Here is a 25,423-nt window from a genome sequence, read left to right as displayed (position 1 = left end):
ACAGTGTAGACATTGTTAATGTTGTAAATGACTATTTACTATAATTACTATCCAAGTTGGTGTGACATTGGCACAATATTTCCCACATTTTCTAACATCCCCCATCCATGGTTTAAAGTCAATATTGCAAATCTCATAAAGGCCATACCTAGATTTTTGAATTTGCTGTATTTTGCTGTATAGGCCTACCCCTATATAATTTTTCCATTATGATTTTATCTATTTTCCATAATGATGATAAAGGCATAATTGTAACTGACACATTGTTGCACCTCTTGACTCCATCTGCTTAACCCCCGCACGCCGCTGACAGAGAGAGGCTATCAATCACGTGCACCAGCACCTCCTGTTCTGTTTACTGTTCTCTGAAGCGGAGCAGGATTTCTGGGCGGGGGCTGAGAGACTGACGGCAGTGATGCTCAGAACGAGTAGCCATTATTGACTTCACAAATAATTCATTTCAGAAAGAAGGTTGTAATATCGGTCGAGGTTTACTGTTTTCATTAACATTTGGCTCATATCAGAATACATTTTGTTTTATTTATTTATTATTGGGTAGCACAGCCTACATGGATTTATACGGAAAGGTAAGATCTTCCAGCATCTATCTGTTTAGTATCCAGGTTTAATTAGGCTATACAGGACTCCAAATACACATCATCATTACATTGAACAAATTAATGTAGTAGACTAAACGCACATTTGTAAAATGTAATATTGTTTATTCTAAAAGCAAGCATAGTTTTTGATAATGCCACAGAGGAAATGTTATAGTTGCCAAAACATTTCATTAGTTAAATGAAAATGGTCACAAAAATATTTTAAAAAAAGTTTATGCAGTCTTCATGCAGTTTTAAATGGTTTTCTTGAGCTTATCAAGAGTAATGCAGGCCTACAGCTGTTGTCAAAGTGACTGTGTTGTATGCTGAATGATGTAGTCACATCGCTTTAATATTCCAATCTCCTGGGGCGCTTTTTGCATTATAAAGACTACAAGCCCCATATTGTGAACTTTGACGTCGTTGAACGTGCTTACTACGCTTTCCAACGGTTCAGCTTCGGGAAAACACGGGGACAGCTCCGAGGTGCTGAAATTGTCTCGGCTCAAACAGAACCGTCTCCTACAGTAAGAATTTATATAACAACAGCCTGATATATAAACTAGGAAAAGCCACTGACTGACACGAAGCCTTCGAATGAGGTTTGTTTCCTATAATGTCGTCAGATATGTTTTCTACATCATGTCAATTTTTCTAGACTGTGATATAATTCCGGAAAGAACTTGATTGACCTAGGGCGGCTGCTATAGATTACAGTGTATTTGCGATTATCCAACATTCTGTGAGGTTTTATCCAATTTAAGAGGACTACATCTGTGTAGCAAAATGGAAGAGTGTATTTTCGTCGTCATCATAATATTTTTAAATGGAAATTAGCGCATTAAACACCTAAAATGATGTGTCCTTGTATAGCTTATTGCATAAGGTAAAATTACATTTTGTTTACGAAACATTGTACAGTGTTGTTAATAGTGCAATTGTAGACTTGCTTGATGTAAAACCGAAAGCATCCTTCTCCGTGTAACAGAACAAACAGAACAGGCACATGCTTGACATGGCAGATTGCTGAGGCACAGTGAAAACATTAAGGCTATTAGGAACAAAGATGTCTGCTGTAGCCTAGTTGTATTTTTATAGAATGCTGACAAATGATGACAAATGTTGCAAGAAAGATTAAACATTCCACATTTTGTATTTGCTAGAGTCAGTAATTGGATTGTTGAATTGATTGGCATACCCCTTGATAAATCCAAGCCTAATTGATCAAACACCTTGTGAAGGATCTGACTGATTCATTGGCAGGCACATAGATGTGAGGATGTAGAACACAGGTGGACTCTTCAATTCCCAAGGGTGTATAGTGCTCTTCTGGTTTATTCCACACAGCCATCTGCCATCAGACACACAGTCTGTGCTTTTAACACCTAACTGAGCGACTGGTGTGTCAATCTGGTCTCAGAGCATTTCATATTATTCTTTACGTTAATCAGAGACACTCCATTTCGTATGATATGTTACGTTTTGTATGGTATGTATTAATTTTGTGGTTGTTCACCACCCATTTCGTATGATATGTTACGAATTACAATTAGTATTATATGTTACGAATTACAATTAGTATTATATGTTACGAATTTGCCAAATGTACAATATGTTACAAATTTGCAAAAGGTAGAATATGTAAACAATTTACAAAACGTATGATATGTTACTAGGTGGCTAACGTTAGCTAGCTGGCTAATATAGCTAGGCTAGGGGTTAGGTTTAGAGGTTAGGGTTAAGGTTAGGATTAAGGTTAGGAGTTAGGTTAAAGGGTAAAGGTTAGGGGAAGGGTTATCTTAGGTTAGGTTAGGGAAAGGTTTAGCTAACATGCTAAGTAGTTGCAGAGTAGCTAAAAAGTAGTAAGTAGTTGAAAAGTTGATAATTAGCTAAAATGTTAAAGTTTATCCTGATGAGATTCAAACTCACAACCTTTGGGATGCTAGACATTTGCGTTATATGACCAACCACACTACTTTTGTTTTTGCCTTAAGTAACCATCTGTCCTATGTAACCATACCAAACGTAACATCATATTAATTTGAGTGTCACAGGATTTACATTTACTATGTTACGTCTAGTCTATGAAACCAGGCTGGGTATGTGTGTGTCTGTGTGTGATTATTTTAATAATTTATTCTTCTTTTACACGTCCTTGACGTACCTCCTCCATGCAACATTTCTAAACCTTAAATAGTACCATTTCTAATTCCAATGAGTTGATTTTAAGTTTGTCATGACCTTTTACACTGCGACTCCTGATATTACCAGATGGCTGCCACTCAGGGGACCACTCAAGGGAAGGAGGGCGGGGACCAGAACTTCGACTACATGTTCAAGCTGCTGATCATTGGGAACAGCAGCGTGGGTAAAACCTCCTTCCTTTTCCGCTACGCTGACGACGCCTTCACCTCAGCCTTCGTCAGCACTGTGGGCATCGACTTCAAAGTCAAGACTGTCTACAAGAATGACAAGAGGATTAAATTGCAGATCTGGGTAAGTCTGTCTCTAAAGTCCAGTGTACTTACTATTGTAATAGATAATGTCTAATTTAAGTATAGCTTTTCAACCACAGTGTGCACAAATATGAGCTATTCATTCAACTGCAATATTGATCTTATCTTGCCTTGGTTAAGGAACAGTAATTTTGATAATTTTATCTAAATACTCAACAGTATTAAGCTCAAAATGTCAATGCCAGTTTTAGTAGATTACCAGTGCTGTAAAATGGCTACATTCAAAACAGTTTAACAATGGCCAGAAAAGCCATTAACCAGTGCTGAGCGTTTCAAGTTGATTCTGCCTTTGCAACCACACACCAACTTACTTTTTCACATGACATCATGGAGAAACTCAATATTTTGTATCTCTCATTGAAATCTATTTTGATATCACCAGCGTATTGCCGCTAGCTTATAAGTAGTATGCATATGAGGAGACATCCTGACCTACGGTAGTCATAGGAACTAGCTCCTGTTAGAAGTTGTCCGCAGGCACAGATCTAGTTTACATTACCCCAACCCTAACATTAACCATTAGAGGGAAAAAATACATACGAGACCATAAATCAGCCTCTAGAGGCAAATTCATTCTTCTCCTACAGGGGCTCGGCATCAGCCTAGAGTAGTCAATCTATTTCAGACATTGTCAGTCTATCTCATCATTACAATTATGCACTCTCATTCATTCCCAAGGGGCTCGTAACTATTGAAATAATCTGTGTCTTCTCATGTCATTTGTATTCTAGCCTCTTAAGGAGTTTTTGGAGGACTAACCTAACAGTGGGCTAATGGAGGTTCTATTGAACATGAAACAAAAGCCTTTACTAATTGTTAAGGAGGGTCTCTCCAATCTCCCTTTCTTTTAACCGAATGACCCTGGTCTGTAAAACCACATTAGACTATCAATCCATAGCCAGGCCCCTTCCCCTGTCCCCTACTCTTGATCAATAACTATCTAGGACTGTGACTGGTTGTAACTAGATGGCTCATGGTTGGCCAAGCATTCATTCCCTCTATTTCTCCTGAGTAATTTGTTTTAAGAAAACACACTTGTAGTTAAACTTAACAAACATTGTTGTTTGCTGCTTCAAACCTTTTTGTCCATTCCTTCTACATTGTTATAGATTTCTATGAGCCAACTAGGATCCAGTCACAATTACATTTGAGGTGGCTTGTGCCGCTCATCTGCATGAACAAGGCCTAGAGTGATTGAATGCGAGACAGGGCAATGTATAGAACAGAGACAGGTGGATGTGTCATCGTTTGCAGGATGCTAGTAACCCTTAGCTGAAGGACATCATCACTGAATAACACTCCTCTCATACTGTGTGTTCTCCTCCTGTGGTTGGCCGACTTCGCCTAAGGCTCTTTTAATTAGGAGGTTCGGAGATGGAGAGTTTGTTACTGAGCAGCTCTGAGGCAGCTAAGGCTTCAGTTTAAAGCCTGCTTCCTCCAAACACCCACTCTTTCTCTCTCTTAGAGAGGCAATGCTGTTCGCTGTCATATTTACTGTCTGTTCCACCAATTAATTGGTCCCAGACAGGACTATAGCAGTTAATCAGCTGATTTGCATGGGACACAAATCACACAGACTTTACATTTACATTTAAGTCATTTAGCAGACGCTCTTAACCAGAGCGACTTACAAATTGGTGCATTCACCTTATGATATCCAGTGGAACAACCACTTTACAATAGTGCATCTAAATCTTTTAAGGGGGGGGGTTAGAAGGATTACTTTATCCTATCCTAGGTATTCCTTAAAGAGGTGGGGTTTCAGGTGTCTCCGGAAGGTGGTGATTGACTCCGCTGTCCTGGCGTTGTGAGGGAGCATGTTCCACCATTGGGGTGCCAGAGCAGCGAACAGTTTTGACTGGGCTGAGCGGGAACTGTGCTTCCTCAGAGGTAGGGGGGCCAGCAGGCCAGAGGTGGATGAACGCAGTGCCCTTGTTTGGGTGTAGGGCCTGATCAGAGCCTGAAGGTATGGAGGTGCCGTTCCCTTCACAGCTCCATAGGCAATCACCATGGTCTTGTAGCGGATGCGAGCTTCAACTGGAAGCCAGTGGAGAGAGCGGAGGAGCGGGGTGACGTGAGAGAACTTGGGAAGGTTGAACACCAGACGGGCTGCGGCGTTCTGGATGAGTTGTAGGGGTTTAATGGCACAGGCAGGGAGCCCAGCCAACAGCGAGTTGCAGTAATCCAGACGGGTGATGACAAGTGCCTGGATTTGGACCTGCGCCGCTTCCTGTGTGAGGCAGGGTCGTACTCTGCGAATGTTGTAGAGCATGAACCTACAGGATCGGGTCACCGCCTTGATGTTAGTGGAGAACGACCGGGTGTTGTCCAGGATCACGCCAAGGTTCTTAGCACTCTGGGAGGAGGGGACAAGGGAGTTGTCAACCGTGATGGCGAGATCATGGAATGGGCAGTCCTTCCCCGGGAGGAAGAGCAGCTCCGTCTTGCCGAGGTTCAGCTTGAGCTGGTGATCCGTCATCCACACTGATATGTCTGACAGACATGCAGAGATGCGATTCGCCGCCTGGTTATCAGAAGGGGGAAAGGAGAAGATTAATTGTGTGTCGTCTGCATAGCAATGATAGGAGAGACCTTGTGAGGATATGACAGAGCCAAGTGACTTGGTGTATAGCGAGAATAGGAGAGGGCCTAGAACAGAGCCCTGGGGGACACCAGTGGTGAGAGCGCATGGTGCGGAGACAGATTCTCGCCACGCCACCTGGTAGGAGCGACCTGTCAGGTAGGACGCAATCCAAGCGTGGGCCGCGCCGGAGATGCCCAACTCGGAGAGGGTGGAGAGGAGGATCTGATGGTTCACAGTATCAAAGGCAGCAGAAAGGTCTAGAAGGATGAGAGCAGAGGAGAGAGAGTTAGCTTTAGCAGTGCGGAGAGCCTCCGTGACACAGAGAAGAGCAGTCTCAGTTGAATGCCCAGTCTTGAAACCTGACTGATTAGGATCAAGAAGGTCATTCTGAGAGAGATAGCAGGAGAGCTGGCCAAGGACGGCACGTTCAAGAGTTTTGGAGAGAAAAGAAAGAAGGGATACTGGTCTGTAGTTGTTGACATCGGAGGGATCGAGTGTAGGTTTTTTTCAGAAGGGGTGCAACTCTCGCTCTCTTGAAGACGGAAGGGACGTAGCCAGCGGTCAAGGATGAGTTGATGAGCGAGGTGAGGAAGGGGAGAAGGTCTCCGGAAATGGTCTGGAGAAGAGAGGAGGGGATAGGGTCAAGTGGGCAGGTTGTTGGGCGGCCGGCCGTCACAAGACGCGAGATTTCATCTGGAGAGAGAGGGGAGAAAGAGGTCAAAGCACAGGGTAGGGCAGTGTGAGCAGGACCAGCGATGTCGTTTGACTTAGCAAACGAGGATCGGATATCGTCAACCTTCTTTTCAAAATGGTTGACGAAGTCATCCGCAGAGAGGGAGGAGGGGGGGGAGGGGGAGGAGGATTCAGGAGGGAGGAGAAGGTAGCAAAGAGCTTCCTAGGGTTAGAGGCAGATGCTTGGAATTTAGAGTGGTAGAAAGTGGCTTTAGCAGCAGAGACAGAAGAGGAGAATGTAGAGAGGAGGGAGTGAAAGGATGCCAGGTCCGCAGGGAGGCGAGTTTTCCTCCATTTCCGCTCGGCTGCCCGGAGCCCTGTTCTGTGAGCTCGTAGTGAGTCGTCGAGCCACGGAGCAGGAGGGGAGGACCGAGCCGGCCTGGAGGATAGGGGACAGAGAAAATCAAAGGATGCAGAAAGGGAGGAGAGGAGGGTTGAGGAGGCAGAATCTGGAGATAGGTGGAGAAGGTTTGCGCAGAGGGAAGAGATGATAGGATGGAAGAGGAGAGAGTAGCGGGAGAGAGAGAGCGAAGGTTGGGACGGCGCAATACCATCCGAGTAGGGGCAGAGTGAGAAGTGTTGGATGAGAGCGAGAGGGAAAAGGATACAAGGTAGTGGTCGGAGATTTGGAGGGGAGTTGCAATGAGATTAGTGGAAGAACAGCATCTAGTAAAAATGAGGTCAAGCGTATTGCCTGCCTTGTGAGTAGGGGGGGAAGGTGAGAGCGTGAGGTCAAAAGAGGAGAGGAGTGGAAAGAAGGAGGCAGAGAGGAATGAGTCAAAGGTAGACGTGGGGAGGTTAAAGTCACCCAGAACTGTGAGAGGTGAGCCATCCTCAGGAAAGGAACTTATCAAGGCGTCAAGCTCATTGATGAACTCTCCAAGGGAACCTGGAGGGCGATAAATGATAAGGATGTTAAGCTTGAAAGGGCTGGTAACTGTGACAGCATGGAATTCAAATGAGGAGATAGACAGATGGGTCAGGGGAGAAAGAGAGAATGTCCACTTGGGAGAGATGAGGATTCCAGTGCCACCACCCCGTTGGCTCGATGCTCTAGGGGTATGCGAGAACACGTGGGCAGACGAAGAGAGAGCAGTAGGAGTAGCAGTGTTATCTGTGGTAATCCATGTTTCCGTCAGCGCCAGGAAGTCTAGGGACTGGAGGGTAGCATAGGCTGAGATGAACTCAGCCTTGTTGGCTGCAGACCGGCAGTTCCAGAGGCTGCCGGAGACCTGGAACTCCACGTGGGTCGTGCGCGCTGGGACCACCAGGTTAGAGTGGCAGCGGCCACACGGTGTGAAGCGTTTGTATGGCCTGTGCAGAGAGGAGAGAACAGGGATAGACAGACACATAGTTGACAAGCTACAGAAGTGTTGTTTCTTGTATTATTGTCTCTTGTGTCTTTAGAGAACTGTTTCACTTTGATATCCTTTTTCTTCTGTCCAGATTTTCTCTTTCTTTTCTTCTGTTAACTAGATATTCTTTGTTGTTCTTCGTTAGCTAGCTAGCTTCTTCCAAAAGAGTCCCTAGCAACTGCTTAGCAACTGGTAAACAATTCAGCTAGCTAAGATAACTACAATTTTATGAAAAATAGTTATTTTTCAAAAGCCTATCTTCTTTGTTTGTTGCTTGTTTTTTCTCCTATTCAGTCTTGCAGTTTTCTTTTGCTTTTTTCCGATGTACTTCACTCTAAAAACCATGTAAATTTCAATATTTGTAGGAGCTCATTTTTCAGCTGCTGCTGCTCAAATTGGAGTTCCGGAATTCACTTTAACAGGAAGCAGAAAAGCATGGTTGAATGTAAACAGTTTAAATGACGAGTAATAAGGGTAATTGTTTTTTGTCAGTTAAGGAAAGACAAGCAGGTTCTAACAGAGGCAGAATTGACAGAGAGAGCATTCAAATGAATAGCTCTAGGATGTCTAATTGGGCTTTTTGAGAGAACTGTTCCTTCAGTAGTCATTTAATAATAATGGATGATGTCCTTGTTGGTATTACAATATTAATCACATGTGTAATAGTGTGTCATAGTCATTTCCAAATACATTTACGTTTACTGTGTCACGTCCTGACCAGCAGATGGAGCTAGTGTTTTAGTTTTGGGGTCAGGACGTGGCATGTTTGTGTTGGTTAAATGTTGGGTGGATGATTGGGACTTCCAATTGAAGGCAGGTGTGTATAGTTGCCTTTGATTGGAAGTCCTATATAGGTGTGTGTGTTTGTCTTTGGGGTTGTGGGGAATTGTTCTGTGCTTAGCCGTGTGCCTAGTCAGACTGTTATTGTCGTGTTATTGTTTTCCTGTGGATGCCTTACTGGAGTCTATTAAAGTATGAGTATTCAGTCTCGCTGCGCCTTGGTCCTCTTCTCTCCAGTACGACATTTTCAAGGATGAGTACAACTTATTTTATGACAGAATTCCCCACCAACAAAGGACCAAGCAGCGGAAGAAGGCTGGCGAGGTAAGGGAGACCGAGAGGCACCCCCAATAATTTTTTAGGGGGGGGCACAAGGGCTGTTTGACGGGGCAAGAGCTGCCCGCCAGTCAACAGTCGTCACCAGAGCTGCCCGCCAGTCAACAGTCGTCACCAGAGCTGCCCGCCAGTCAACAGTCGTCACCAGAGCTGCCCGCCAGTCAACAGTCGTCACCAGAGCTGCCCGCCAGTCAACAGTCGTCACCAGAGCTGCCCGCCAGTCAACAGTCGTCACCAGAGCTGCCCGCCAGTCAACAGTCGTCACCAGAGCTGCCCGCCAGTCAACAGTCGTCACCAGAGCTGCCCGCCAGTCAACAGTCGTCACCAGAGCTGCCCGCCAGTCAACAGTCGTCAGAGCTGCCCGCCAGTCAACGCTGAACTGCCAGAGTGGCCAGACTGCCCTGACCTGCCGGAGTGGCCAGACTGCCCTGACCTGCCGGAGTGGCCAGACTGCCCTGACCTGCCGGAGTGGCCAGACTGCCCTGACCTGCCGGAGTGGCCAGACTGCCCTGACCGTCCCGAGTGGCCAGACTGCCCTGACCGTCCCGAGTGGCCAGACTGCCCTGACCGTCCCGAGTGGCCAGACTGCCCTGACCGTCCCAGCTCGAGGGGCCCTCCTGTCCCCCGGCCCAGCCCGAGGGGCCCTCCTGTCCCCCGGCCCAGCCCGAGGGGCCCTCCTGTCCCCCGGCCCAGCCCGAGGGGCCCTCCTGTCCCCCGGCCCAGCCCGAGGGGCCCTCCTGTCCCCCGGCCCAGCCCGAGTGGTCCGTCTGCCAGGGTCAGCCCAAGTGGCCCATCTGCCCGGCGCAGCTAGCAGCGCCACCGAAGTGGGCTACGCCGACGGTGGAGCAAGGTCCACGCCCTGCACCTGAGCCACCTCCAGGATAGGTGGGTTGGGGAGGGAGGGTGTAGCACAGTGCCGTCGGTGACGGCAGCCACCCTCCCTTCCCTCCCTTATTGTTTTAGGGTTATTGTTTATGGGTTTTGTGTTGGGGTTTTTTGTTGGTAGGTGCATTCCGGGGTCTGCACCTTGAGGGGGGGGGTACTGTCACGTCCTGACCAGCAGATGGAGCTAGTGTTTTAGTTTTGTGGTCAGGACGTGGCATGTTTGTGTTGGTTAAATGTTGGGTGGATGATTGGGACTTCCAATTGAAGGCAGGTGTGTATAGTTGCCTTTGATTGGAAGTCCTATATAGGTGTGTGTGTTTGTCTTTGGGGTTGTGGGGAATTGTTCTGTGCTTAGCCGTGTGCCTAGTCAGACTGTTATTGTCGTGTTATTGTTTTCCTGTGGATGCCTTACTGGAGTCTATTAAAGTATGAGTATTCACAGTCTCGCTGCGCCTTGGTCCTCTTCTCTCCAGTACGACATTTTCAAGGATGAGTACAACTTATTTTATGACATACTGGTTATAGTTTTATGTATTATCATAATCATGTCTGAGTACTGTACTATTCCTGACGAGCCACAGTATACCAGAATTGACCAGTAAGATTCAATCCCTACTGTCACTCTGCACTGACTGTACTAAATGTTCTGTCAATTTCTTGGGCTTATTCACACTGTGGTCCATGGTGATGCATAAACAAACTCAGTCAGTTAGTTTCTAATGGAACTCCTGTTCACTGGACTCAGCAGGATTTTTCTGTCTTGCTGTGTCCTTTAGCTAAGAGCAAGCAAAGCTGCCCACTCAAATAACCCATAGATAAAAAAGGTAATCGTCAAGCACTTTGCCCTGAATCGATAGTGTAATGAAGTGTGTGGATGCATACAGTATGTCCACAGTATCAGCCAAGAGGAAAGTCAGCAGTCAAAGCATTGTCTAGATTCATGTTTAATGTAATGTCACAGTCTGCCAAACAAGAGAACCATTAGCACAATGTGTGAAAAAGGCGCAAATGATTTCCTTTCAAAACATTATATAGGACTCAGTAATTATATAGGCCTACTGTGCATATTGTATTGTACAAAAAATAACACACACACACCTGTACACCCTCATGACTGTGTATATGCAGGTGCACATACAGTACATCAATGTGTTAGTGTGTATTATTGTGGGTTTCCATTGCTCAGCCCAGCTGCTGTATGAAGGAGATGGAGGGAGGCAGCCTTTGAGCTGTGTGTGCTTTTGAAGGTCAGAGATGTCCCCTGGCTACCACACAGACACAATTATAGCCATATTCACAGAGCAGAGCAGGCCTCTCTGTAGCTAATGTAACCCAGCACTGTTTTGGCTTAGAATCCCCTACAGAATACAGATGACAGATAGTTTTAGTGTTTTCGCAAAAGGACAGTGGGATTTTATCCCCTCCAACGACCTACTTCAAACATGAGTTGGAAATCAGACAAAATGTCCGTTTGCCATTTTCCTTTTGATGAATCAGACAGTCTGCTACATGACTGATATGCTATCTAGAGTACCAGCTATGACAATCAATAGCCCCTATACAATATGTTTACTGTAAGCCCATAGACATTACATAATACAGTATGGCACTTCCAGTAGGCCTCAGCCACCACAGTGGCTTTACTGGGGAGACTTGAACCTCTAGAATCTGTGAATAGATAATGACCTTCCTATCAGCGATACAGCATACATGATAATCACAGCCAGCCAAACCAGTCAGCGATGCATTATGCATATGATAATCACAACCAGCCAAACCTGTCCAGAATAAATACACACATGAAGGATGGGAGACTTTCTCTGTGACTAACTGTTAGTTATCTGTGTGACTGTGTGTGTGTGTGTGTGTATGTGTGTGCATGCACGTGCATTTGTTTGTGACCAGCAATAATAATGTTCTGTATCTCTCCAGGACACGGCGGGACAGGAGCGGTACCGGACCATCACCACTGCGTACTACCGCGGAGCCATGGGCTTCATCCTTATGTATGACATCACCAACGAGGAGTCCTTCCATTGTGTGCAGGACTGGTGAGTTTTACTGGGGTACAAAACATTTTCACCCTCTCTAGGAGGAAAATGAGTGGCGAATAGCATACGTTTCCTTTCTCATCGAAAACCAATACGTACCAGCAATACATCTTTCATCAGCACGTTGGTAAGACTGCAATGTTGTGTCAGTACATCATGCATCATGAAATACACAAGGGAAGGAAGCAACTTCAGATGTCATGTTATGTTATGGATTAAGTACTGTTTATCTTAACCACATTCTCAGAAAGACTACATATCTTTATGGACAAGGACAACAGAAGAGGTGTGTTGTTGTTGGGTTGTATTGAGACAGGATGAGTATAAGATTTCTCCCTGTGAAGAAACTGACCCAAATAGCTGACCTTCATCCCTTTCTGTATCTCCTTATCTAAGCGTATTGATTAGAGCGCCTGTTGTCAGAGAGCCACTAGCCCACCTGTGTAGGGGTCCCTGGGAAGGTCGGGCAAAGTCATGAATCGCTGTCTTTGTAAACCACACAAGCTATCTCCATCTGAATACGGAATACCTACACTAACCTGTACTGTGTGTTTCCTGTACCCTGGATTCAACATGATTTATTCAGGACTAGAAATAAGAACACAAGAGGAGTCTATTTCATCAGTCACAAACAATAGGTTTCTGGGATAAAGTCTACCAGAATGTTTTGATGGATGCACTTGACAAAACTATGAACTGTCTCAAGGTGAAACAAAAAGAGTGTTGGCATTGTGTGTGGGGCATAATGTGTAGAAATGAGACTGGTTAAACATCTCTGTTCACTGTGGTTGTGTACATGTAATATGAACAAAAATATAAAAATATAAAGACGCAACAATTTCAACAATTTTACTAAGTTACAGTTCATATAAGGAAATCTGATCTATGGATGTCACATGACTGGGCAGGGGCGCAAGCTTGGGTGGGCCTGGGAGGGCATAGATCCACCCACTGGGGAGCCAGTCCCAGCCAATCAGAATGAGTTTTTCCCCAGAAAAGCTATTTATTACAGACAGAAATACTCCTCAGTTTCACCAGCTGTCCAGGTGGCTGGTCTCCAACGATCCCGCAGGTGAAGAAGCCGGATGTGGAGGTCCTGAGCTGGCATGGCTATACATGGTCTGCGGTTGTGAGGCCTGTTGGATGTACTGCCAAGTTCTCTAAAACAGCGTTGGAGTCAGCTTATGGTAGATAAATTAACATTAAATTATCTGGCAACAGCTCTGGAGGACATTCCTGCAATCAGCATGCCAATTGCTCGCTCCCTCAAAACTTGCGATATCTATGGCATTGTGTTGTGTGACAAAACTGCACATTTTAGAGTGGCCTTTTATTGTCCCCAGCACAAGGTACACCTGTGTAATAATCATACTGGTTAATCAGCTTGTTGATATGCCACATCTGTCAGGTAGATGGATTATCTTGGCAAAGGAGAAATGCTCACTAACAGGGATGTAAACAAATGTGTGCCCAACATTTGAGTGAAAATAAGCTTTTTGTGCGTATGGGATCTTTTATTTCAGCTCATGAAACATGGGACCAACATTTTACATGCGTTTATATTTTTGTTTAGTATAGTTACAGTAGCTAATGACTGGTATTATCCTGGAGCTGTTCAAATCAGTGAGCTTTTTCTCTAGACCAGGTATTCCCAAACTGGGGTACGCAATGCCGTCGGGGGTACACCAAATAAAAATGTGATTCACGGTTTTTATTTATTTCTTCACATTTTCAAACAGTCCATTTATATATTCCAACGGGGCTATACATTTGGGTGAGGTTTTTTATCGCCAGAGTAGCCTCGTTTCACTGCCAAAAATATAATTAAATCATCCAGTGTTCAGCGAAATAACAACACAATGTCAAATACAGGTAGCCTAGTCAAATAATTAACATCCAATCACATTAACCGTTACTCTCTCGCGGGAATTCCACTAACGGTCCGTATGTAGCCAAACGTAGCTGCTACTCATTCCATTTGCTTGAAAATTGATAAATGGTTCAAAAAAGTAGGGCCCACGTCCATAGAGACACATACCAGCTCTACTGGTAGTACTGCTACTACTAGCAGTACTACACCTGCACCTGTCGACAACACAAGTTGTTCTGCTTCCATGAGCACATCCAATGCTAGCATCAGTAATTCTACATTTGTTGTTAGCCCAGCTAGCATGGACACTGACAGTTGTGAATCTGATGCAGCTGAAGAGCTACTGTCCCCTTACCCGGGAAAGCGACGAACAACAGACAGGGACATTGGACCATCGAAGAGGCGCAAATATGATGAGAACTACATTGATTTGGGGTTCACTTATATTGGGAGTTGTGCCTCTCCTCAGCCACAGTGTGTTATATGTGCAAAGGTACTATCTCACAACTCAATGAAACCTTCACTCTTGCGCTGACATTTAGAAACAAAACATGCCAATTGGAAAAATAAGCCACAGGAGTTTTTTGAGCGAGAATTAAGACGACTTTTGAGTAGTAAGACATGTATAAAAGCAACAGATACCATTAATAAGAAGGGGCTAGAAGCATCTTATATGGTGAGCTACCAAGTGGCTAGGACAGGCAAGCCCCATACAATTGTGGAGGACTTAATTATTCCTGCTGCAGCGGATATGGCTGGGACAATCCTGGGGGAAAAGGCCAAAAAAACTATACAGACAATGCCTTCATCAAACAACACTGTTTCACGACGCATCAGTGATATGGCAGGAGATGTTTTGAAACAATTACTGCTTCGCAAACAATCCAGTGAATTCTATGCGTTACAGCTGGATGAGTCAAAAGACGTGGCGTGCGTGGCACAGCTCCTGGTATATGTCCGTTACGTTTATGGGAGGTCAATTAAGGAAGATATCCTCTTCTGAAAACCACTGGAAACCAGGACAACAGGAGAGGATATTTTTAAAGTACTGGACAGCTTTGTGACATCAAATGGACTTTGGTGGTCAAGATGTGTTGATATCTGTACTGATGGCACAAAAGCCATAACAGGGAGACATAGTGGAGTGGTAAAGCACATGCAAGCAGTTGCTCCTGCCGCCACTTGGGTACACTGCAGCATCCACCGAGAGGCTCTTGCTGCCAAGGGAATACCTGACAGATTGAAAGACATTTGGACACTACAGTGAAAATGGTTACCTTTGTTAAATCAAGGCCCCTGATCTCTCGTGTAGTTTCTGCACAATGCAATGATATGGGAAGCGACCATGTAACGCTTTTACAACATACAGAAGTGCGGTGGTTACCTTCTTATGGATGGTGGCAGTATTGAGTAGCTTTGATGACTGACGTGCCCAGAGTAAACTGCCTGCTACTCACACCAAGAAGCTAAGATATGCATATTATTAGTAGATTTGGATAGAAAACACTCTGAAGTTTCTAAAACTGTTTGAATGATGTCTGTGAGTATAACAAAACTCATATGGCAGGCAAAAACCTGAGAAACAATCCAAACAGGAAGTGGTTTGTAGTTTTTCAAGTGATTGCCTATCCAAACTACAGTGTCTGTGGGGTCATTTTGCACTTCCCAAGGCTTCCACTAGATGTCAACAGTCTTTAGAACCTTGTTTGAGGCTTCTACTGTGAAGTGGGGGAGAATAAGAGCTCATTGAGTGAAAGGACTGCCAGCAGGGCATGAGCCTCAGCCATGCGCGCTCATGTGAGAGGTAGCTCAGTTCCATTGCATTTCTGAAGACAAAGGATTTCTCCGGTTGAAACTTTATTGCAGATTTATGATAAAAACATCCTAAAGATTGATTCTATACATCGTTGGACATGTTTCTACGAACTGTAATGGAATTTCTTTTGTTTTCGTCTGACCTGTGCGTCGTGAATTTGGATTTGTGAACTGAAGGCGCGAACAAAAAGGAGGTATTTGGACATAAAGGATGGACTTTATCGAACAAAACAAACATTTATTGTGGAACTGGGATTCCTGGGAGTGCATTCTGATGAAGATCATCAAAGGTAAGTGAATATTTATAATGCTATTTCTAACTATGTTGACTCCAACATGGCGGATATATTGTATGGAATGTTTTTGTGTCTGAGCGCCGTTCTCAGATTATTGCATGGTTTGCTGAAAAAGCTTTTTGGTAAAGCTTTTTTTAAATCTGACACAGCGGTTGCATTAATTAAGGAGAAGTTTATCTAAAGTTCCATGCATAACACTTGTATTTTCATGAACATTAATGATGAGTATTTCTGTAAATTGACGTGGCTCTCTGCAAAATCACTGGATGTTTTGGAGGCAAAACATTACTGAACATAACGCGCCAATGTAAACTGAGATTTTTGGATATAAATATGAACTTTATCGAACAAAACATACATGTATTGTGTAACATGAAGTCCTATGAGTGTCATCTGATGAAGATCATCAAAGGTCAGTGATTCATTTTATCTCTATTTCTGCTTTTTGTGACTCCTCTCTTTGGCTGGAAAATGGCTGTGTTTTTTTGTGACTAGGCGCTGACCTAACATAATCATATGGTTTGCTTTCGCCGTAAAGCCTTTTTGAAATCAGACACTGTGGCTGGATTAACAAGAAGTAAAGCTTTAAAATGGTGTATAATACTTGTATGTTTGAGGAATTTTAATTATGAGATTTTTGTTGTTTTGAATTTGGCGCCCTGCACTTTCACTGGCTGTTGTCATATCGATCCCGCTAACGGGATTCCAGCCATAAGAAGTTATCAAGGGGCAAAGTATTGACGTTTTTTTAATTGAGAGACGAGCTTAAAGTTTTCTTTACTGACCATAATTTTCACTTGTCTGACCGCTTGCGTGGTGACGAGTTTCTCACATGACTGGCCTATCTGGGTGATGTTTTTTCTCGCCTGAATGATCTGAATCTAGGATTACAGGAACTCTCCGCAACTATATTCAATGTGCAGTACGAAACTGAGGCTGTGGTTAAGAAGTTGGAGCTCTTCTCTGTCTGCATTAACAAGGACAACACACAGGTCTTTCCATCAAGGTATGATGTTTTTTGTGCAAATGAACTTAAGCTGACGGACAATGTCAAATGTGATATAGCGAGTTGGGTGCGCAATTACGTAGTTACTTTCCCGAAACGGATGACACAAACAACTGGATTCGTTGTCCCTTTCATGCCCTGCCTCCAGTCCACTTACCGATATCTGAACAAGAGAGCCTCATTGAAATTGCAACAAGCGGTTCTGTCAAAATATAATTTAATCAGAAGCCACTGCCAGATTTCTGGATTGGGCTGTGCTCAGAGTATCCTGCCTTGGCAAATTGCGCTGTTAAGACCCTTTGCAACCACGTACCTATGTGAGAGTGGATTCTCGGCCCTCACTAGCATGAAACTAAATACTGGCACAGACTGTGTATGGAAAACGACTGAGACTCTTTAATACAACCCAACATTGCAGAGTTATGTGTATCCTTTCAAGCACACCCTTCTCATTAACATGTGGTGAGATATTCACAATTTTTGATGAACAAATAAGGTTTTATATTTAAGATGGCTAAATAAAGAGCAAAATTATTGATTATTATTATTTGTGCCCTGGTCCTATAAGAGCTCTTTGTCACTTCCCAACGAGCCGGGTTGTGACAAAAACTCACACTTATACTTATGTTTAATAAATGTATCTTATAGTGTGTGTGTGGCAGGCTTACAATGATGGCAAAAACAATATTTGAGAGTGAGCTGACCCTGGTGCTAGAGGGGGTACGCAGCTGGAGGTTGAATGTTTGAAGGGGTACGGGACAATAAAACATTTGCTAACCACTGCTCTAGAGCGTAGAGCAGACAGAGCACAACAATGCTTTATCATTCTATCCAACAACCTAAACATACTTCTTCTAATGGTAGGTTTTTATTCCATTCTCTATTATTCTTCCTGGTTACAAGGTTTAGGGCAAAGACACACTGTTTCCATGGCAACGGCTCCTTCCCTGCCAGGCTTTATGTGAATGAGCTCCGGTCCTGACACAAACTAATTTCCTGTGTATGACGCAGTTGTCTCCTAATAGTGACGAAGGCACGCCTATGCTCTTCACAGAAATAGACGCTGCTGCACCTCTCCTCTTCTCTCCTCTCCTGGTTATTGATAATTGAAACACAGAACTAATAATTGTGAGAGATAAACATAGACATCGGTAATCATTTTGACACTAAATATAGGCTAACCTAGAGGTCAATTATATGTAAACATTTAACGCAAACCCCGGTTCAGAAAAGCTGTTTTTGACTGGGATGTCATTTTGTTATAGCAGTCAACAGCCAGGTGTGAATTGACCTATATCTCAACTCCTATGACCAGTCTGGTCTGGACTGAGTAGTACTGACATCACAGTACATTATTGTGTTCCGCTGGTGCTCTGGCCTGCTTTCTGTGTGGCCACAGGGGAAATGTGTTCCTGAAATGTTTCTCCCAAAATCTATTTAGCAGATTCCAGTCCTACTGTAGCACCTCATCATCCTGATCTGATGATATAGGAGGTGTGTTGTTTTCACTGTATCAGCTTATCACCTATAGCTTCTAGTAGATAGATGCAGTGCTCTGTTTTGAGTTTTAGTTCCTGTTTTTTTTCGTGTGTGTGTGTGTGTGTGTGTGTGTGTGTGTGTGTGTGTGTGTGTGTGTGTGTGTGTGTGTGTGTGTGTGTGTGTGTGTGTGTGTGTGTGTGTGTGTGTGCAGGTCCACCCAGATTAAGACCTATTCGTGGGACAACGCCCAGGTGGTGTTGGCTGGGAACAAATGTGACATGCAGGAGGAGAGGGTGGTGGCTGCAGACAGTGGGAGACAACTGGCAGAACAACTGGGTGAGCTGCTGTCATTTCATTGATCAGGGACACTTTATATAAGCAGAGATAAAAGAATGAACACATTGAATCATCAACAGTCAGATACGAAGATCTATAATGCATCAGCTCATACTGATTCGCAGCACCAGTGCCTACATGCCTACATGGGCTTATTGTAAGCATGACCTACAGTATTTGACAGCCTTACATTTCCACTAAGACATAACGTCAAGAGATTTCTGAATGTGGATAATTTACTACTTGTAAACATCATCAACAATATATTATTCTCTCTCTCTCTATCCTTTCACAGGTTTTGAGTTCTTTGAGACAAGTGCCAAGGACAACATCAACGTCAAGCAGACCTTCGAGCGCCTCGTTGACATCATCTGTGACAGGATGTCCGAAAGCCTGGACACTGACACCGCCGTTACCATGGGAACACCCAGCACCAAACTGACAGACAACGCCCCGCCCCTCCAGCAGCCCGCCTGCAACTGTTAGTGGCTCCTCCCAGTTACTGTGTTGCCAAGATACCCAGTCCCTTAGATGTAGACTGCATCCCAAATTACATCCTATTACCTATTTCAGAGTTTCTTAAACTATGGGTCGGGACCCAAAATGGGGCCTGGGCATGTGAGATTTGAGTCGCATTATAGAATACATCTATAATCACACACAATTTCTTCTTAATATGAGTCGTTGGAGGACGATTTGGTTCATGGGATGATGGTGATTTTTATTTGGGTCTCGAGCTGAAAAAGTTTAAGAACCCCTGCCTTATATAATGCATTACTTTTGAGCAGGGCCCACATAGTGCTCTTGTGAAAAGTAGTTCACTATGTAGGGAATAGGGTGCTATTTTGGATACAGACATAATCTTAAAGGTACAATGCTGACATTTTTTTTATGTTAACATCATATAATTTCTGGGTAACAATAAAATATCTTACTGTTATTGTTTTCAATTAAAATGGTAAAAAATAAACAAAAATTGCTTCTTAGCAAAGAGCAATTTCTCAAGCAAGAATTTTGCTAGTGCTCTCTGGGAGTGGTCTGAGTGGGGAGGGGACAACTGAAAACTAGCTGTTATTGGCAGAGAGGTTTGGAACTCTCTTTCTTATTGGTCTATTAACTAATTTAACGCCTGGTGTTGTCAACAGGCAAGCCAGAACTCCATTCCACCAAAACAGGCTGAAATTTCAGGTGGCCTTTTCAAACTGCTCTTTCACTAAAAGGGCATTATCGTAATTTTCACTGTCACAGTATTATTCCAACCTAATAGTATGGAAATATATATAAAACACAGGAAATCACGTTTTACTGTACTGGGCCTTTAAAGCAGGGGAGCACAACTAAAGTCCTGGATGGCTGCTGTGAAGGCTGACTTTCCTCCTTGCCTTTTCGTCAGAGATTGACCAGTGTAGCTGCTGTAGGTGCACTGTCTGGCCAATCAGTGACAGTAGTTGATAAATTAAGTGCCAGGATGGAAGGAAAACCAGCAGGACTTCATCCCTAGTGGACTGGAGTTGTGCACACTTGTCTTTCTATATCCTGCACTGTAACAGAAAAGTGTAATTTATACAGTCATTTTGAGTATTATCATTAGTAAAAATACTCTGAAACGTTTTACTACAACATACTGCTTATTATGGTACATTGTGGGAAAATGTTGTGGTCGGAGAAGTAATTGCTTTGTTTCAAATGGTACTGTAATTCCACCCCACAAAATACAGCACCATACCGTATCTTTGGAGGGCCAAAAACCTTTTGACCACTAATGGGTGCATGGTATTGTTGTGCCACTCAAAAATGATATTTTTGTTTTTGTTTCATTAGTCCACTGTTGAATCAGTCCCTAAATGTTCTGCATGTCAGCAATCAAGTTTTCAAGATATTGAAAATGCATCATACTGTGACACTTTTGGTATTTTGAAAGTTCTATATCTTGAAAACTTGATTGCTGACATGCAATAAAATATGGGACTGTATCATCGGTGAACAAATGAAAAACATACAAAAAGGTAATTTTCCCTTTAACATATTTTGAGGCTTGCACCTGCAAGTGAGAATGCTGTACCAATTTGACTGCTATGTGGTGATAGTGACCCATTCATTCATAATGTATAGGGGACAGATTAGAGTGGCAGCAAGTCAAACCTTAAATGGTTGAGCATTTTGTCAGGTCCTTTTGGTCTGTTTTGCCCTGTAGTCGCTGTCAGTTTGGAAACCTTGGTAAAGGCCTCTAGATGTGCAAATGATACAAAACATCAAATATTAATTAATATGATATAATGTGCAAACACTTTACATAGCAGCCAACTTGCTTGCACCACTCCCTTGTAATTACAGTAAAATACTGTAAAGTACAAACCCCTCCCCTCAATGAATTTCATTCATCCATTCATTCTGATTACGGTAGAATTAACTTTTTTTCAGTATAATATAGTACATTTTACGGTATTGTACTGTATGCGTCATTACCAAGTACTTGCTTTGATACCGTATTTATATAATAGTAGGTGTACTGTAATATGAAATACAGAATTAGACTTGCCACTGAGCTGCCTGTAAGTTACTGTCAAATTCACAGCAACTTCTTTACAGTGTGCTGTTTTATCCGACCGCTTTTATCATTGAACATCAATGGCAATCAACTAGCTTTGGTGCCAGTTTGTTTCTGCTCTCTTGCCAACTCTTTATGGAATTGTGGTGTTGGCAAGAGCACAAATCTGTGACCAGGCTAGCAATCAATGTATGTCCCTCTCCATAGCTCTGTTGAGGAACAGATACACACTTCACACCTTTACCTGGAAACACAGAGGGTCAATATAAGTCTGAGTCGATGTAGGCCTATTATAGTGTGGCTGATAATAGGACATTACAAACATACATTATTCTCTTTAGCTTACCATACAATATTCACAAAAATGATACTTGTAAAGGCTTTTCGAATTCAATGTGTGGTCAATGCACGTACTGCACAGTAGCTTTCCAGCTGGCTTCAAAGACTTGTTATCAATTCTAATTCTGTGAGGAGAACCTATAGCTGTCACTGTTTTTACTGTCCATCGTAAAACTTGCCGGACACACAGTTATAATCAGTGCTTTAATTTATTTATCCTTCTATTTATGTATTTCTTTTATTTTGTATGTATTGTTGTTACATAGTCTTCTGCCACAGCCAAACTATATTATTAAGTGTACTGTATACAAACTGGTAGGTAGTAGTTGATTTCTGTTTGCAGTTTGTGTGTGCGTGCGTGCGTGACCGTGTGCCTGTGTGTTTTAGGAAAAATGAATGAGTGTGGCTGTGTGAGTACTTTCAATCATCTACCTTGGATAAAAACAAATGTGGCCTTTTAGTATTTCCAACATGGCCTCTTCTCCTTTGTGCTCACCTGCCACATTTCTTTCATATTTCATGAATATACTATACATGCATTGTGTCTATGTGAGTACTGTATTATACTGTACATGTGTTTTGTAGTAGTAGTCCTGATGTGTGATCTGATGAGTGTCTGCATTTCTGCAAAACTGAATAGATCCTCTTTTCCTAGCCTTAATAAGAATAATACAAGTGTGCTATGAAATAGCCAATAACCTAAGTTGTGTTTGTGGCTGAATTTGAGTTTGTGGCTGTGCCACCTAGTGACCACTCTGCAGAGCTGCCTCCAGTACATGATTTATGTCAATAAATACCAACCTGCTCATTTCCACTTCTCAAGAGAAATGAAAACATATAATTCACAAATTAAACACAGCCAAGATATGATATGTTATGACAGATGGATACTGAAGCCATGATAGATAGTCTGTCTGACTGGATAAACAGCAATATTCTATGAAACAGACAACACATCCATATACCTGCTACAGTATATGGGTTCCCTTTTATAAGAAACTAGTGCACCTTTTCCACATCCCTGACCAGCTTAGGGATCATGTTATTATTGTCTCTCCATCCTTGGCTGAAGCAAATTGTCCTTTACATCGAGAATGTCCTGTAAATCCCAGTAAAGATAATCTCATCTACATATTAAGTGAATAGTTACATTGATCCTTTAGCTTCAAATTACCTAGAAACAGAATAGTAAAACTATATAATTGTGCCAAAAAACTGGCTGTAGTTTGTTTTGCACCGTCTAGAGTTTCTGCATAGAAAAATGAAGGTTCAGAAAAGAAAAGTTGCATGAAGACATTGAATTATCTATATTTCTATCTATAAAGGTGTATATTGTCTATGTTTAAGTGCACCCTCATAGCTTTGTCTGTGGGGTGCAATGGGCCAACAAGTGCAATATTTGATGAATTATTTCCTGTACATAGTCCTCCTAGTACATTATACCTGCAGTAGAGTGACTGTTCTAATGTTCTTGTTGTACTGTATGGCACTGCAAGCATCACACACACACTAAATATGTGCTTTATCTGGGATTCGAGGTGAAGTAGTGTGTGTGTGTGTGTGTGTGTGTGTGTGTGTGTGTGTGTGTGTGTATGTGTTACTTATTGTATGTGTTGACATTTTCTACTGATGTATTCATGTACTACTTACTATATACTGTTCCTGTTAGCTAACTGTTGGTGAACTCGTACTATACGTGAAAATGTAGTGTTGTGAAAGATAGTCAGGGAAATTAGTATATGCCATATGCCGTACTGATATTAAGTCTATGTGATAAAAAAGGGAAATATCTCAACTCAAACATGATGTCTGTGTGAGACATTATTATTTACCTGTACATCAATAATAGGCATTATCCTGCTGAGTTTGAGACTACTAACATCGCTCCATTCAAATCCCCTGCCATCTACTTCTTCATCTGTGATCATGTATATTCATGACCGCCACTGGCAGGTGAAAAGCCACTTCAACATGTCACTACTGATGAAGGCTTATGATGATAATAATGAATAACAATAATAATAATAATTATTCATTGTACTTATGAAGTGCTTTTAAAGAACTTGAAGAGGCTTCACATTAAACTATAGTACACTCACGCTCTGGTCACCTCATTAAAGTGTGGACTGATATTAAACTGGATATATTATTTGTACCTTTAAGTGCAAGCAATGTACAAACTATGTTTTTGAGATGATAGGAAATAAACAAATTGTACTCATGTCATGTGTGTATTGTGTTTGTGTGATTTGATTGTGTGATTTGATTTGATTTTGATTTGATTTTGATTTGTGTGTGGAGATCCATTGGCTACCTCTTGAGATCGGTGTTCAGCTTGTCGGTGTGTTTGTGTGTGGAGATCCATTGGCTACCTCTTGAGATCGGTGTTCAGCTTGTCGGTGTGTTTGTGTGTGGAGATCCATTGGCTACCTCTTGAGATCGGTGTTCAGCTTGTCGGTGTGTTTGTGTGTGGAGATCCATTGGCTACCTCTTGAGATCAGTGTTCAGCTTGTCAGTGTGTTTGTGTGTGGAGATCCATTGGCTACCTCTTGAGATCGGTGTTCAGCTTGTCGGTGTGTTTGTGTGTGGAGATCCATTGGCTACCTCTTGAGATCAGTGTTCAGCTTGTCAGTGTGATCACTCTATTTCTAGAGAAAGTATGCCTTGCTAAGGGACAAACTGGGGAAGTTAAGTTCTACCCATTCAAGAAGAATTCGACTGGTTTTGCTGCCCGTGTCCTGTATCACCTAACCTTGGCAAACTGAAAAAAATATGATTCTATGCCCAGCATAGGGTTATGGATATGACTATGGGTTGAGGTCAAGGAAAGGATTAGGGTTGTGATTGAGGCTAGGGTATGGGTTGAACAGGGATGTGAACATGAAGCTAGGGTTAAAGTTAGGGTTGTGATTGAGGCTAGGGTATGGGTTGAACAGGGATGTGAACATGAAACTAGAGTTAAAGTTATGGTTGTGTTTGAGGCTAGGGTATGGGTTGAACAGGGATGTGAACATGAAACTAGGGTTAAAGTTATGGTTGTGTTTGAGGCTAGGGTATGGGTTGAACAGGGATGTGAACATGAAACTAGGGCTAGGGTTTTGGCTACGGTTGAACCGGGGTGTGGACATGAAAGTAGGTTCAGGCTAGGGTTAGGGTTGAACCGGGGTGTAGGACATGAAGCTAGGGTTAGAGTTAGTGTTGTTTTGTTTGAAGCGAGGTTCAACTCTTACCCTCAACCCTGACTCTAACCCAAGCTTCATGCCCACCTCCCAGTTCAACCTAACCCTAGCCCAAACTACAAACAAAACCCTAACCTCATGTGGTTTTGGTAGATGTCCATTTTCACCACTAGAGGCCTGACTTTCTCCACATACATCTAGCCTGGAATCAAACATGTACAGGCTGGGACAAGTGCTCCAGAAGTCCCCTTACCACTGATCTAGACTGGATAAAGTTCTAACTATTTATGTAGTGCTTAAAAGAAATGCATCCATGATTGAATATGAGCATTGAAGAGTCCCTGTTAATCCTGTCAACAAAGGAAGTAAAAAAAAACTAAAACAACAGCAAAGGCACAGGACACAACATGGAACATCTAGGTGAATGGAGCCAGTATTACAGCAGCTGATGTTGGATGTCACCAGAACCATATAAATATATGGCTCTGGATGTCACTTGGAGACAAACATACAATAATGACTTACTTCAAACATACAGAAATGGCATACTTCTGACATCTGCAGGCAGAGAGGAAGCGGGTGGGCGTACAGTATGTTAGCAGAGTTCCCTGCCATTAACTAATGCAAGGCATGTTCCTAAATATAATGTTCTGGCCAACTCATGACAGACAAGGCGACGGTGATGTTTCAGTGGCTTGCGAAAGTATTCACCCCCCT

At 43.0% G+C, this 25,423-nt stretch overlaps 1 protein-coding gene across 2 annotated transcripts; it reads left to right on the top strand.

Moving 5' to 3' along the window:
• The first annotated feature begins 392 nt into the window (after positions 1–392).
• On the top strand, positions 393–23,748 carry rab3c (RAB3C, member RAS oncogene family). Of its 2 annotated transcripts, none has more exons than XM_014161410.2 (5): positions 393–587; positions 2,871–3,095; positions 11,720–11,838; positions 18,516–18,640; positions 18,936–23,748. In XM_014161410.2, the coding sequence occupies exons 1-5, from the start codon at positions 570–572 to the stop codon at positions 19,124–19,126; spliced, it is 678 nt and encodes a 225-aa protein (XP_014016885.1). In that variant the 5' UTR covers positions 393–569; the 3' UTR covers positions 19,127–23,748. The 2 variants fall into 2 exon arrangements, with proteins under 2 accessions (XP_014016885.1, XP_014016886.1); XM_014161411.2 differs by lacking the exon at positions 393–587 and adding an exon at positions 1,056–1,201.
• The last annotated feature ends 1,675 nt before the right edge of the window (positions 23,749–25,423 follow it).

Source organism: Salmo salar, chromosome ssa20 (genome assembly GCF_905237065.1).
Source record: "Salmo salar chromosome ssa20, Ssal_v3.1, whole genome shotgun sequence".
NCBI lineage: Eukaryota > Metazoa > Chordata > Actinopteri > Salmoniformes > Salmonidae > Salmo > Salmo salar.
Note: the sequence above shows the minus strand (reverse complement) of the source record. Positions and strands in the feature narration are given on the sequence as shown.